The sequence below is a fragment of the Argopecten irradians genome, chromosome 11, assembly GCF_041381155.1.
Source record: "Argopecten irradians isolate NY chromosome 11, Ai_NY, whole genome shotgun sequence".
Lineage (NCBI taxonomy): Eukaryota > Metazoa > Mollusca > Bivalvia > Pectinida > Pectinidae > Argopecten > Argopecten irradians.
The window spans coordinates 39,083,181-39,099,415 of record NC_091144.1 but is presented as its reverse complement, the minus strand read 5'-3'; the positions used below and the strand labels follow the sequence as shown (position 1 = coordinate 39,099,415).

The 16,235-nt window shown below is 35.0% G+C and overlaps 1 protein-coding gene across 1 annotated transcript in view; it reads right to left on the bottom strand.

Moving 5' to 3' along the window:
* Positions 1-16,235, bottom strand: part of LOC138335526 (G protein-coupled receptor kinase 5-like) — a 38,169-nt gene that overhangs the window by 6,858 nt on the left and 15,076 nt on the right. Inside the window, 13 exon segments of the mRNA XM_069284659.1 lie at positions 445-579; positions 1,196-1,333; positions 1,758-1,901; positions 3,453-3,572; positions 3,762-3,850; positions 5,656-5,745; positions 6,209-6,246; positions 6,653-6,843; positions 7,509-7,713; positions 10,182-10,274; positions 11,186-11,289; positions 13,689-13,712; positions 13,714-13,767. Of these exon segments, the coding sequence (XP_069140760.1) occupies positions 445-579; positions 1,196-1,333; positions 1,758-1,901; positions 3,453-3,572; positions 3,762-3,850; positions 5,656-5,745; positions 6,209-6,246; positions 6,653-6,843; positions 7,509-7,713; positions 10,182-10,274; positions 11,186-11,289; positions 13,689-13,712; positions 13,714-13,767 (1,425 nt within the window).

The following is a 16,235-nucleotide window of genomic DNA, read 5'->3' as shown; positions in this document are numbered from 1 at the left end:
AAAGATCCTCTGTGAAACAGAGTAAGAATAAGGCCGAAAAAAATGTCTGTTTAGGGTTACCCGACCAATCGTAATTTTTCACTTCGACTTTTCTACGAAAAAAAATCAAAAGATGTGGTTTCACTCTCACACTCCGGTTCAGGCCCAATACTTTAAATTGAAAGACAAAAATCCTGATCTACCGACCATTTTCTTTTTGCCTTCAACTGACTTTTTTTTTTTTTTGGGCCAAAATAACAGTGCTTTTATATTTTTTGGTGTGTACGTAGTCCTTTTCTTCATATTTTTAAATAAATTAAATAATTGTAGAAAATAAAGAGTTTTAGCGCAAAATTCTTTCATAACATAGTGATACTAAGTAAATGAAAAGGGAAGGAGTGATTATAGAAACATGAACACTGGGTCAGGATAGTTAACACGGTGTGTTTGGTAAGAAATACTTACTCTCTGTCGTCTGAAGATTCTGTCTAGGAGACCGGTGCGATGTGGGGGAGGAGGCTGATCTTCCATCAGATCAGGTGGGGGACTGTCATTCTCTCCGAATGTGTTCAATTCCTTGTAACACTCCGTCTCTATCATCTACAATTAGTTACAGAAAGATTTTATAAATAAAAACATTCGTAGTTTAATGAGAAACATGGATAAACAAATAGATGACCTAACCTGTTGATTATATTTGTAGCAATACATGAGATTTTATCTCTTTTGGGGTGCTGATATGAACAGGGGAGATAACTAAAGGAAGACAAGGAGCAAGAGCTACAGGAAGACTAAGGGAGATAAGCAGAGGGAGACAATGGGAGATAACTATGAGACCATGAGAGATAATTAGAGAATGACTAAGGGAAATAATTAGAGGAAGACTTCAGGATATAATATAAATACTAGGGTGGATAACTACAGGGAGACTAGGGGAGATAATTATAGGATTACTAAAGGAGTTAACTAGAGGAACACTAGGGGAGATAATTAGAGGGAGACTAGGGGACATAACTAGAGGGAAACCAGGGGAGATAATTATAGGGAAACTAGGGGAGATAACTAGAGGAAGGCCAGGGAAGATGACTAGAGGGAGACCAGGGTCGGTAATTAGGAATCTCTCCCTCTGGTTCTTCTCATGCTCTTACTCTGTATCAAGGGGAGATAACTATAGTAGTGGTGTTATCTGACTACGGAACAAAGAGAAAAGTTTTACCTCATTCTGCCATGGGATCGACACACTTCCGGTACTAAAATTGCTATAAAACCGATCATCACTGGGATCAAGGTTAACTCCTTTGACGGTGGAGAACTGTTCAATGTCTAAGACATCCTTACAGTACACAGCCCTTCTCTGTACAAAACAAAACATAACAACATTTGGCGTGACCTAGTGAAACTTAAGTTAAAATTGTTGATAATGCTATTTTGATTTCACCAGAAAAAATAATAAGGCATAATTTCATACAAACAATATGATACATTAATTTGGTGACTTCAGTGACATTTTTAGGGTGCATTTTGGGGCCAAACTAAGGCCTTTTCTCATACAGAATTTTTGCTGTTTTTTCCTCAATTTCTTGAGAATCTTTTCTTGAGTAAAGAAATAATCTCTAAAATACAGATATTTCCAGAAAGTAAAACACAGACTCCACAATTTATAGAGTTTGAATATGGGAATTTTTGTCACTTTTTCAAGACAAGCTTATCCCTTTATCAAGATATAAATGTAAAGTAGGTAATTTGTATGTTAATGTGACGGAAGCTCTGTTACTTACATCAGGTACAAAAGGCGGGTCGCACACTCCAGCCTGTAAACGTCGGAAATTGATCGTTTTGAAGAATGGATGGCTCTTCACCGCTTTGGCACCGTTTTTCCCACAGGTACAGCCCAATCTGAGATTGGGATCTTTTTGTAAAAGCTGCAATAAATAATCTCAAACTACAGAGAAACTGTCAATTCCAGATGTTACATAGGAACTACTCCGTCCAAACAAACGAGGAAATTTCTGCTAATTATGCGAAGGTCCCTAATACGAAAATTTGCCCTGCACTTAATGTTATATATTTATATTTTGCCACAGCGACTTCCATTACTCTAATGATAATCGTGATCTGCATTATGAGCAAATAAATGCAGCCTAGACTTTGTAGTAATATCTACATAAATGGATGTGAGTCTTGTTTACTGATACCATATTAGTCCACACAGGAAAATTGACATTGTAGTTGAATGAACCAGTTTGGTTATGAAACTTTAAAAAATATCTTTCAAATGTCTGGATAATTGAAAGTAAACTGAAGAGCCTTTGAAAAAGATTGAAATTTTGTTTTCTTTTCAATTTTTTATAGGGACTATTTTTTATCACATTGGATTTGGCTGTTGAGGTTAAATAGCTGAAGCTGGAAAATCAAATGTTCACACGCATCTAAATTATGTTTTACTTTGAACTAGAAAGTAAAATATAAATATAACAATTAAAGGACTGTGTAATTAAATTTCAGAAGGTATAATTAAATTTCAGAAGGTATACCTATCGTGAAAATAACACCATCATGATCTACAGCGAAAATAAAACTATCATGGTCTATCGCAAAAATAACACCATTATGATCTATCTCGAAAATAACACAATCATGATTTATTGTGAAAATAACATCATCATGATCTATTATGAAAATAACACCATGTAAAATTAACACCATCATGAACTATCACGAAAATAACACCATTACAATCTATTGTGAAAATAACACCTTCATGATCTATCGCAAAAATAACACCATTGCGAAGCTTTTATGCATGCATGCAAATTATGGAATTAAGCCAAATTTTCCACTTTTACAGAATTCTGTAAATGCACTATATGGATCTGATATGTTATTTGACAGATTTTAGTGAAGCATCTTGATTGATTTTGTAGAAACCTTTTTGTTGATTTAGTAACAGGTGATGCCTGTTATGTGATGTGGGTGTCAATTTGAGTAAAGCTTTATACCAGTTTGAGTGAACACTTGGCTGATTTGGCCATGGATGAAACCTTTTTGCTGATGTTTTACAAACTCGTTACAGGCTTTATAACTGGTTTTTTCCTGTTATTATAATTGGTTTCATGGTACCTAAAATCTCAACAATAAGCCTAAATTGAAAAGAGGCCGATCTTGAAAGTAAACCTTGTGTTTCTTACAGTGAAATGTAGCTTGAAAATGTGCCAGTTTTGAAATAGGCCTCACTTTAAAGTAAGCCCTGGATTCCGTCCAAGGAAATTTGAATTAATTATCATTAGTTCATGTACCTAATGTATTTTGTTTTCTTTTGTTTTAATTCGAAAATAAGTTGGTCTAGTAAGTAAGTCTATCATACGTTGCAGAATATAATAAATAACTTTGAAAATAAGACAGGCTTGAAAATAGACAGGTCCTGAAAATTAGAATATAAACCGTGGCTTATTATCGAGATTTTAGCGTATTACCTGAGTACATATGTCCCTGCAGTCATCTGAAAATTTGGATGAGTACACTTCTCTATCCTCCCTTACACGGCGATCTACCTCATCGCGCTTCACCTTCTCCTTCCTAGCTCGGAATGGACTCTGAAAACAAAAGCAAAAGCAATTCTGAGAACAGAGAAACACATATCTGAGGCCAGAATATTTCGAGACCACAAACATAAACCTGAAACAAAGGTCCAAAGGGCCTGTTTCGCTCACTATTTTTAGCGTTGATCATTTTGTACATTCGTTAATTTGAAATTTCTTGATAAATTGAGATTGTGTGCTCACCTTGCCTTCGATCATTTCGTATATGATACAGCCAAGTCCCCACCAGTCTGGACTGAAGGAATACCTTTCATTCTTCACCACTTCTGGGGCTGAAAACATCAAACATCCCCTCAATTTCATAGATTATTCAACACAAACCAGGGAGCAATTACTTTAGAAGTAAGTCTTGAGAGACTGATGAGAAACACAGAAACTTTTTATAAGATAGAAGTTGAGTTCCAAACAAGAGATCCATGGGGCCTGAATTGTTCACCTGGCAATTTCAGTAACTCCTAATGCATCACTTTCTTCCAGTTCTACCTACCCTCAATTTCTAGGAAGGGCAAAGTTACCATTTATATGAAAAAGGTTTCAATTCTGATGGGAATGTTTCTGACAAAATGGTTGAAATCCATTTAGTTAAATCTAAAGAACTAGACTCTATTTCCTTAACTCCTAACGCCTCAGGCCCATGGGATTTTAAGTATACGGCCTTAAATAATTATTCACATTCTTCAAAGTTCCTTTCTTACGAGATCTGGATCAAAGCAAATCAATACTTTGTGTCAAGTGGCACACATGTAAATTTTTTTTTGGAAATAAAAAAAAACTCTGTCACATCAGTACCCTACCGTTCCTACACAACCTTTAATGGTCCAGATCTCCTCATCCCTATGGTTAGTGACCACTGATGACACTTACCCATGTACCCTACTGTTCCTACACGACCTTTAATGGTCTAGATCTCCTCATCCCCATGGTGAGTGACCACTGATGACACTAACCCATGTACCCTACTTTTCCTACACGACCTTTAATGGTCTAGATCTCCTCATCCCCATGGTGAGTGACCACTGATGACACTTACCCATGTACCCTACTGTTCCTACACGACCTTCAATGGTCTAGATCTCCCCATCCCCATGGTGAGTGACCACTGATGACACTAACCCATGTACCCTACTGTTCCTACACGACCTTTAATGGTCTAGATCTCCCCATCCCCATGGTGAGTGACCACTGATGACACTAACCCATGTACCCTACTGTTCCTACACGACCTTTAATGGTCCAGATCTCCTCATCCCCATGGTGAGTGACCACTGATGACACTTACCCATGTACCCTACTGTTCCTACACGACCTTCAATGGTCTAGATCTCCCCATCCCCATGGTGAGTGACCACTGATGACACTTACCCATGTACCCTACTGTTCCTACACGACCTTTAATGGTCTAGATCTCCCCATCCCATGGTGAGTGACCACTGATGACACTTACCCATGTACCCTACTGTTCCTACACGACCTTTAATGGTCCAGATCTCCCCATCCCCATGGTGAGTGACCACTGATGACACTTACCCATGTACCCTACTGTTCCTACACGACCTTCAATGGTCCAGATCTCCCATCCCCATGGTGAGTGACCACTGATGACACTTACCCATGTACCCTACTGTTCCTACACGACCTTTAATGGTCCAGATCTCCCATCCCCATGGTGAGTGACCACTGATGACACTTACCCCATGTACCCTACTGTTCCTACACGACCTTTAATGGTCCAGATCTCCCCATCTCCATGGTGAGTGACCACTGATGACACATACCCATGTACCCTACTGTTCCTACACGACCTTTAATGGTCCAGATCTCCCATCTCCATGGTGAGTGACCACTGATGACACATACCCATGTACCCTACTGTTCCTACACGACCTTCAATGGTCTAGATCTCCCCATCTCCATGGTGAGTGACCACTGATGACACTTACCCATGTACCCTACTTTCCTACACGACCTCAATGTCACCCATCCCATGAAAATGACATACCATGTACACTGTTCCTACACGACCTTAATGGTCTAGATCTCCTCATCCCCATGGTGAGTAACCACTGATGACACTTACCCATGTACCCTACTGTTCCTACACGACCTTTAATGGTTTCCCCATCGGGTACCTCCTCAGCCAATCCCAAGTCAGAAATTCTTAAGTGACCTGAAAACACAAATGTAACGTTATTTCAACAAGGTTACCTGTTTAACGATTAAAAATGTATGACTGTGCAGGCAAACTCCAGGGGCCATACTCAATTTTTGCACTTCCTACTAGATTGAATGGCAAGAATATTGATGTCTCAAAAATGTACTAGTACATGTGTATAAATAATCATGCATTCGGTGCCTTTATTATTTTTACATTTGGAGCTGAATAAATGCCCTTTTTGCTGAATTTTCCCAATTTCATGTTAATATTTCCCCAAATAAAGAAAAAGCTCTCTAAAATATATATGTTTCAAGATAGATGAAATGTAGTGTTTTTACCATTGAAAAGGTACAGACCCATGAGTGAGAAAATCACTGTGCATAGCCTTTACAAATGAAAAGAATGTCCTGATTTCGACACTTAAAATGAATAGACAAATATTGAACACTCTAAATATTAAATGCTGGTAACTCACCAAAATCGTCAAGGAGAATATTTTCAGGTTTCAAATCTCTGAAAAAGAAAGAGACAAATGATATTGTTGCCCACATTTGCACTATTCATATTCGTCATATAAAACAGATCTGTTGTCCACTGTCTATCATATCGCAATGTCATTCAATAACAAAAGAAATCTAACTTAACATGAATTCTATGAAGAGGTAGCAAACTTCATCGATCATCAAAATATCGGATTTATTTTAGAGTTGAAATTCAGCATTTCTGGTTTACCTGTATACAATCATAATGGATTGTTTACCTGCATGTTTACCTGTTTACCTGTATGTTTACCTGTTTACCTGTATATGATCATAATAGGTTGTGTTTACATGCATACAATCATATTTGATAGCTATACTTTACCTGTATATGATCATAGATTGTGTTAACCTATATGGGATCATAATGGATTGTTTACCTGTAAACGATCCTTTTCTGCTGAAGATCCTCTAGACCACAGGTGATTTCAGCGGCACAGAAAACGGCTCGCTCCTCCTCAAATCCAGGATTGCCCATGTTGTGGATGTGGAACTTCAGGTCACCTCCATTCATCAGAGTCAACACTAAACATAATGCCTCTTTGGTTTCAAATGCATAGGCTAAGCTAACCTGGAAAACAGTATAAAAGACTGATATCAGAAACATCATCATTACGCTTTTATGACAAAACAAAACTCTTCTTCTGTATCAATGACTAGGGTTGGATACCATTATGAATGAAATGGTACGATACCATACTGCCTATACTTGTATCAATGAAACCGTTTGAAATGATACAAGTATTTGAACAATACAGATACTGATACTTTTGAAGAAATATACTGGTTGTAAAACATACTTTGTGTTTCATTTGATTTAACATTGCTATTACACAAATCTTTTAGCAGACTTTTCATAACAAAACAGAATTTCAAGACATAAATATCATGTTCTAACATACACTGCCTGAGCTGTCTGCTTCATTTAGTCACTTCTACATGTTGAATTTCCTTATTAAATCATGAATTTATCAAGATCTGGTAAAAGTATCGGTATATTTTAAAGTGGTTATGTACCGGTATTTTCTTAAACAAGTAACAAAACAGTATCGGGTATTAGTATCCATCCCTATTAATGACAAAAGAAAATCCCAACAGTCATGTCCACAAAAGCAAGACATTGAATAAAACAATTCAAATTTCTGTTATTTATTTTGTACTACAATAATAGTTGAAAGCCTCTAATTTCATATGACAATATGTCTAATGACATTAGAATGAGTTAATTATACTTACAACAAACCGAGAATTGACTTTTTGTAGAATTTGTTTTTCATTGAGAGCCATCCTCTCTCCGTTCCGTTTCTTTATTCGTTTCTTTTCCAGCTTCTTACACGCATACATTTTCCCTGTAGCCCGTACTTGACACGCACACACTTCCCCAAACCCACCCTTCCCCAGAACACGGTACATTCGAAATGTGTTTTTCGTTACAGGTTGTCTGAAATGCAAAACAAACACACATTGAAGATTTAAGATTTTGAGGTGAGTCCAGAGCATTTAGATTTAAATTTGAATAAGGCGAGTTATATATAAGAGCACTAATTTTTCTTAAAGTAGAGAGTTCTCAAAATTTTGGTGAGCCTCACAGGAAAATCATGAATCCAGGAAGTCATTGAATTTATTAAGTATCAAACATAAATTTGAGAATCACTTACCCTTCTAACCATTTCCATTGTAGGTACCGCTTAAAAAACATACTATCTAAAAACTCTCGGAATGGTTCTCCATGTAAATATTCTAAAACTATCCTGAAAAATAAAAAGAATGGATAAACTGTATGCGTTTTCTAAGACGAAACTGAATCAAATAAGAAATTTGCTTCAGTAAACAAAAAGGGTTGTCTCCATAAAACAAACTAAAGTAGGAAAAGAATGCATCTCATCCCAGCTTACAAATTATATATTTTAATGAGAACTACAAGCATTTGACCTCTGACCTTAGATCAAGGCCAAAATAGTATACAATATTCGACCTAATAAGCGCCCCTATCCCTATAAACGCCCCTCCTCTTTTTTAGGCTTTAATTTCACTTACTTTGAATTAAATTCAGACTGAAAATATGAAAACTTATTCGGTTTTCTTACTGATTTCTTTTGCAAATTGATTTATGGCTTACTTTGTAGAACTTTTTTATGAAAGTCATACTTTGCTTCTATCAAGCAACCCCTGATTTCTTCAATTTTTTAAATGCCCTGGGCGCTTATTGGGTCGAATTACGATAATTGTATTGCTATGCATACCTATGGGTGATTTATACCATTAATTGGTATATCACTATGTACACGGACAAAACATATTGAAAACTATATAATATCTTATAGGTATAAGCAAATGTCTTGAAGACATGGTTATAATCTTATCTATAAATACCAGCAACTTCTATATATACATAAACTGAACATAAAACTAGGTTTAACACTGTTATACCACAAAAAACCCCCTTGTTTAAAAAACACTTTGAATTTCAATCTGAGACCGAGAAATGGTTGCCATTTTGTATTTCTACAAAATCTATTTCTCAGTTAAAGTACACTACTTCAAACAGTTAGGGGATCAATTGACGTACGTTACTTATTTTGTTACAGGAAAATAATTTTTTTGTATTATTTTTTCTAGGAAAAGTATAACAAAATTTGTTTTCAAACACTAAAGTTTGTGTTACTTACTGTGTACAGGTATTAAATAGCTCCTTCCCTGAAGTGTGGTCCGATATGGACTCCTTTATAGCTGTGACATGATTACCGTTAATTTGACTGACATAATCTGGAGACTGGAACCCAAGAAAAACGATCATAGAATTAGTTTGACTGATATAGCTAACACTACTTACAAAACTAACGAAAATGATCATAGAATTCATCATAGCATATAAGTTTGACTGGCATGATATGGTAAACAGAAGTAAAACAGAGAAAAAGATAATAGAATTTCATCAAAGCATGTAATTTTGACTTATAGAATGATTTTCTTTAGTTTCAGTCTGCAGCCAAAAGAAAGCGATGAAAGTTTCATGATAAATTAATATGACAGTCCCATGTAGGTCATCTGACTCATGGCACAAAACAACAAGTCACAGTATAAAGTATTGGTTAACGATTAATATAAACAATACAAGGAACTCCTTAGTGAATATGTAAGTTTCTGAAAAAGGTAAATGTCATTTGTTGAACAAACTTGGTAGCCCTTCATCCCAAATATGGTCGAAACCCATTCAAGGAAATATAAGGAGGAGTCAGTTTTGGTGCATGCCCAATCAGTACTTCATTCCATATAGGATATAGTGCCACGGAATTTTTTTTGGGATGCAATTAATTATTTTTTGTAATTTTAACTTGAATTAAAATGAGAAGCTCAAACTTTTCAAAAGTGGTAATGGTGTAAAGTAAGTAACTTTTGCTACTGAAGAAAAATACTAAATCGTCTGCTCCTGTTTTTGACAGTGAAAAAATACCATTTGTCAGCGGTGGAGCATCTTTAATTATACTTACAACAAACCGAGAATTGACTTTTTGTAGAATTTGTTTTTCATTGAGAGCCATCCTCTCCCCGTTCCGTTTCTTTATTCGTTTCTTTTCCAGCTTCTTACACGCATACATTTTCCCTGTAAGCCCGTACTTGACACGCACACACTTCCCCAAACCCACCCTTCCCCAGAACACGGTACATTCGAAATGTGTTTTTCGTTACAGGTTGTCTGAAATGAAAAACAAACATATATTGAAGATTTAAGATTTTTAAGGCGAGTTCAGAACACTTATATCTAAATTTGAATAAGGCGTGTTAAGAGCACTTATTTTGATTAAAGTAGAGAGTTTTCAAAATTTTGGTGAGTCTCACAGGAAAATCATGAATCCAGGAAGTCATTGAATTTATTAAGTATCAAACATAAATTTGAGAATCACTTACCCTTCTAACCATTTCCATTGTAGGTACCGCTTAAAAAACATACTATCTAAAAACTCTCGGAATGGTTCTCCATGTAAATATTCTAAAACTATCCTGAAAAATAAAAAGAAATGGATAAACTGTATGTGTTTTCTAAGACAAAACTGAATCACATAAGAAATTTGCTTCAGTAAACAAAAAGGGTTGTCTCCATAAAACAAACTATAGTAGGAAAAGAATACATCTCATCCCAGCTTATAAATTATATATTTAAATGAGATCTACAAGCATTTGACCTCTGACCTTAGATCAAGGCCAAAATAGTATACCATATTCGACCTAATAAGCTCCCCAATCCCTATAAACGCCCCTCCTCTTTTTTAGGCTTCAATTTCACTTACTTTGAATTAAATGCAGAATGAAAATATGAAAAATTATTTTGGTTTTCTTACCGATTTCTTTTGCAAATTGATTTATGGCTTACTTTGTAGAAATTTTTTTATGAAAGTCATACTTTGCTTCTATCAAGCAACCCCTGATTTCTTCAATTTTTTAAATGCCCTGGGCGCTTATTGGGTCGAATACGATAATTGTATTGCTATGCATACCTATGGGTGATTTATACATTAATTGGTATATCACTATGTACACGGACAAAACATATTGAAAACTATATAATATCTTATAGGTATAAGCAAATGTCTTGAAGACATGGTTATAATCTTATCTATAAATACCAGCAACTTCTATATATACATAAACTGAACATAAAACTAGGTTTAACTGTTATACCACAAAAAACTTGTTTAAAAAACACTTGAATTTCAATCTGAGACCGAGAAATGGTTGCCATTTTGTATTTCTACAAAATCTATTTCTCAGTTAAAGTACACTACTCAAACAGTTAGGGGATCAATTGACGTACGTTACTTATTTTGTTACAGGAAAATAATTTTTTTGTATTATTTTTTCTAGGAAAAGTATAACAAAATTTGTTTTCAAACACTAAAGTTTGTGTTACTTACTGTGTACAGGTATTAAATAGCTCCTTCCCTGAAGTGTGGTCCGATATGGACTCCTTTATAGCAGTGACATGATTACCGTTAATTTGACTGACATAATCTGGAGACTGGAACCCAAGAAAATGATCATAGAATTAGTTTGACTGATATAGCTAACACTACTTACAAAACTAACGAAAACGATCATTGAATTCATCATAGCATATAAGTTTGACTGGCATGATATGGTAACTGAAGTAAAACAGAGAAAAAGATCATAGAATTTCACCAAAGCATGTAATTTTGACTTATAGAATGATTTTCTTTAGTTTCAGTCTGCAGCCAAAGAAAGCGATGAAAGAATGATAAATTAATATGACAGTCTGTAGACTGAAAACAAAAGGAAAGGATAACGGAATTTCATCACGGCGTAAAAGTTTCATCACTGATATTAAGTCTGGAGCCTGAAGTTAAACCAGAAAAAAAGATCACAGGATTTAATTAAAATATATTAGTCTGTTTTAAAAAGAATGCTTATGTGTTGTTCTATTATGGTTTTTGCTGACTAATTTGTCACTACAACTCAAAAATTCGGATTACGTGACCTTGAAATATGTGAACACAATAAAACAAGGCTACGCTGCGAGATGACATAATTACCAGGACAAAAAAAAAAGCAAGAAACAATTTTCTTCTGAATTTCATCTCTAATTTTTCTTCTGCAGACTGTCTGGATCTGTTACCAACCAAAACAAAATGAAAATCATATAATGAATGAAGATATACACAAATATTCCAGGTGTGTGTCCATGGACATGTCTGAGGAAGCGGGTTCATGCGATCTTCATATATTACGGCATCAATTAAAACCAAATAAGGAAGGAGAGCGACTGGAGTCTCCCTGAACACAGTTAACTATCCGTTTAACACTTATTTTTGGGCCACGGGCTGCCAGTACTGATATGGCAACCTTTGGTATTTTACAACCCCTATGTGGGCCGATCAATATTTGTGCTGGAGACCGAAATTACTTTATTTTTTTATAAGCTCCATGATTCATTGCATGCTACAAGTCTTGTAGTTCTATTGACTGAAGTCTCTAATAAGCTTGGAACATACCACCAAGACCTCTTTCTATCTGATAAGGTTAGCATTAGGATACATAGCACTGTCCTATCTTTATAAGGATACAACTACAGTCCTACAGTACTATGTATAAGATTGGTTTCAAATCTGCCCAATGTGCTACTGTATGCAAAAGTAATACAGCTCTGTCCTAGGTATGGTTTTATGTGTTATGAAAAACTACTGTCCTATGCGTTATGTATAAGGATATAACTCTGTCCTATGTGTCATGTATAAGGATACAACTCTGTCCTATGTGTTATGTATAGGGATACAACTCATGTCCTATGCGTTATGTATAAGGATATAACTCTATCCTATGTGTTATGTATAAGGAAACAACTCCTTTCCTATGTGTTATGTATAAGGATACAACTCTGTCCTATGTGTATATGTATAAGGATACAACTCCTGTCCTATGGGTTATGTATAAGGATACAACTTTGTCTTATGTGTTATGTATAAGAATACAATTCTGTCCTATGTATTATGTATAAGGATACAACTCTGTCCTATGTGTTATGTATAAGGGTACAACTCTGTCCTATGTGTTATGTATAAGGGTACAACTTTGTCCTATGTGTTATGTATAAGGGTACAACTTTGTCCTATGTGTTATGTATAAGGAAACACCTCCTTTCCTATGTGTTATGTATAAGGATACAACTCATGTCCTATGTGTTATGTATAAGGGTACAACTTTGTCCTATGTGTTATGTATAAGGGTACAACTCTGTCCTATGTATTATGTATAAGGGTACAACTCTGTCCTATGTATTATGTATAAGGATACAACTCTGTCCTATGCGTTATGTATAAGGATATAACTCTATCCTATGTGTTATGTATAAGGGTACAACTTTGTCCTATGTGTTATGTATAAGGGTACAACTCTGTCCTATGTGTTATGTATAAGGATATAACTTAGTCCTTTGCGTTATGTATAAGAATACAATTCTGTCCTATGTATTATGTATAAGAATACAACTCTGTCCTATGTATTATGTATAAGGATACAACTCTATCCTATGTGTCATGTATAGGGATACAACTCTGTCCTATGTATTATGTATAAGGATACAACTCTGTCCTATGTATAAGGATACAACCCCTGTTCTATGTATTATGTATAAGGATACAACTCTGTACTATGTATTATGTATAAGGAAACAACTCCTGTCCTGTGTCCTTTATTCAATAATTTGGAAATTCAATAATTTGAAAATTCAATGATTAGGATATTCAATAATTTAAAAATTCAATGATTAGGATATTCAATAATTTGAAAATTCAATGATTAGGATATTCAATAATTTGAAAATTCAATGATTAGGATATTCAATAATTTGAAAATTCAATGATTAGGATATTCAATAATTTGGAAATTCAATATCATACTAACCTTTGCATTAAGATATTTTTCGAATAACTTCAGTGGCCTTTGTTGGTCGTTTCTCATCTGGAGCGACTTCATAATCATTCTGATGAAAAAAAGGAGAAAAATAAGTACATGTCTGATTAATGTGATGAAAACTAGCATAAATTGAATTTACAGGATCATTTTTCATCATGGTATATGGCAATATTTTCCTGTCCACATGTAAAAAAATACCGTAACACATATTTCGATCCTTATTTTGTTTGATCACAGATATGTTGAAAATCTTTTCCCTGCTTTTCAAACACACTACATACTAAATTTGAGACAGATCGCTATAGTACTTTCTAAGAAATAGTGGTAACAAACTACAACAATGAAATCTAAGATGGCTGCCGGTTGGCCATTTTGTTAACCGATCAGTCCCGAAATGCAATATGGATCAGTCCTTAAAGGTACTATGCACAACTAGGGTACAAGGGGAAACTATGCATGGAATTTGAGAAAGATCCCTTCAGTACTTTCTGAGAAATAGCGATTACAAACTTTAACTTTCAAAATCCAAGATGGCCGTCGGTCGGTCATCATCTTGTATACCGTTCGGTATACAAAAATACAATATGCACAACTAGGGTCCTAGGGGAACCTGAATATAAAATTTGAGAAAGATCCCTTTAGCACTTTTTGAGAAATAGTGGTAACAAACTTTAACTATCAGACATGTTAACCTTTGGTGACCAAAAAGAGGTAGATTTTTTACTCAAAAGCGGTAGCATTGCACGCGGCATTTTTTGCGGCGCGTCAGAGATATATAAATATCAATAATATGAAAAAAATAATTACAAAAAACATATTTTGTTAACAAATTATGTTTTAACTTTGATTTTCACCATAGGCCTTGGTGGCTCATTTTGCATTTTTCAATGTTATTTAAGGCTTACATTGAATTTAGAAGATGCAAAATGCCAATAAATATATTGTATACTTTTATTTCAATGTATTTATCACCTTTTTTTAATATACATTTTGTCTATTTTTTTCTCACTTTTTTTTAAATAAATACTAGACACATTTTCTTTTGATTTATGTAAGAAAAAATACAAATATTTGTTTCTAAAAAGTTCACCAATATTCTAGAGAAATAATCCCCCTGCAAAAAAAAATAAGATAAATTTTAGTGAATTCCTGAAATTTTATACCAAAATCCGGCTCCTTTATTAGTAGCACCTCATTCCAAAATGGCGGTCATTACGATTGCAAAGTTTATGACTTTCAGCAGACACTATACGCCTATTTTACATTAAAGATGCTCCACCGCTGACAAATGGTATTTTTTCACTACCAAAAACAGCAGCAGACCATTTGATATTTTTCTTCAGTTACAAAAGTTACTTACTTTACACCATTACCATCGTTGAAAAGTTTGAGCTTCTAATTTTACTTCAAGTTTAAAATATCGAAAATAATTAATTGCATCCCGAAAAAATTCCGTTACACTATATCCTATATGAAATAATGTACTGATTGTGCATGCACCAAAGGCAAATTAAACTATTTTATATTATATTTTGTGTTAACTAGACATATATATACACGATTAAACACCAATTATTGTTCAAATTATGATTATCATTTATGCTCTGTCGGCGGTGGAGCATCTTTAAAAACGTGAGTAAATCATTTCAATTATAAGTAGTGTTTGTTTTTGAAATCAAGCTAACTAGTTTTAGGCACAAAATTTATTGAAAGGCCAGATGATCGTTTCCTTACGGTAGGCCTACATAATACACACCGTTACACACAAGTGACACCAACCAAGCCAATGTGGAATTAGCCCCAGGCTGTTAATTTGTGTTGGTCAGGGAGTGTTCACACCTCCTTTGTTTACTTAATTATTAAGCCAGTCCCCCTACACTGTCTGGTATGCATTTTGAAGCCACCATGGCAGCCCCAACCGACTATAAAAATTTCAGAAATCGGAAGAAAAAAAATAAAGAAGATGTTTTTCAGAAATCGGAATATTTGGATATTAAAGCAGTAGGCGGAATATCAGCTTCAAAAGCGGTAGACTTCCACCTGAATCGGTAGGGTTAACATGTCTGAACTATCAAAATCCAAGATTGACCGATCGGTCCCAAGATGCAATATGCATAACTAGGGTCCAAGGGGAACCTACATATGAAATTTGAAAAAGATCCCTTCAGTACTTTTTGAGAAATAGTGGTAACAAACTTCATATATCAAAATCCAAGATGGCCACCTGTCGGCCATCTTGTTGACCGATCGGTCCCAAAATGCAATATGCACAACTAGGGTCCTAGGGGAACCTATATATGAAATTTGAGAAAGATCCCTTCAGTACTTTTTGAGAAATAGCGGTAACAAACTTTAACTATCAAAATCCAAGATGGCCGCCTGTCGGCCATCTTGTTCACCGATCGGTCCCAAAATGCAACATGCACAACTAGGGTCCTAGGGGAACCTATATATGAAATTTGAGAAAGATCCCTTCAGTACTTTTTGAGAAATAGCGGTAACAAACTTTAACTATCAAAATCCAAGATGGCCGCC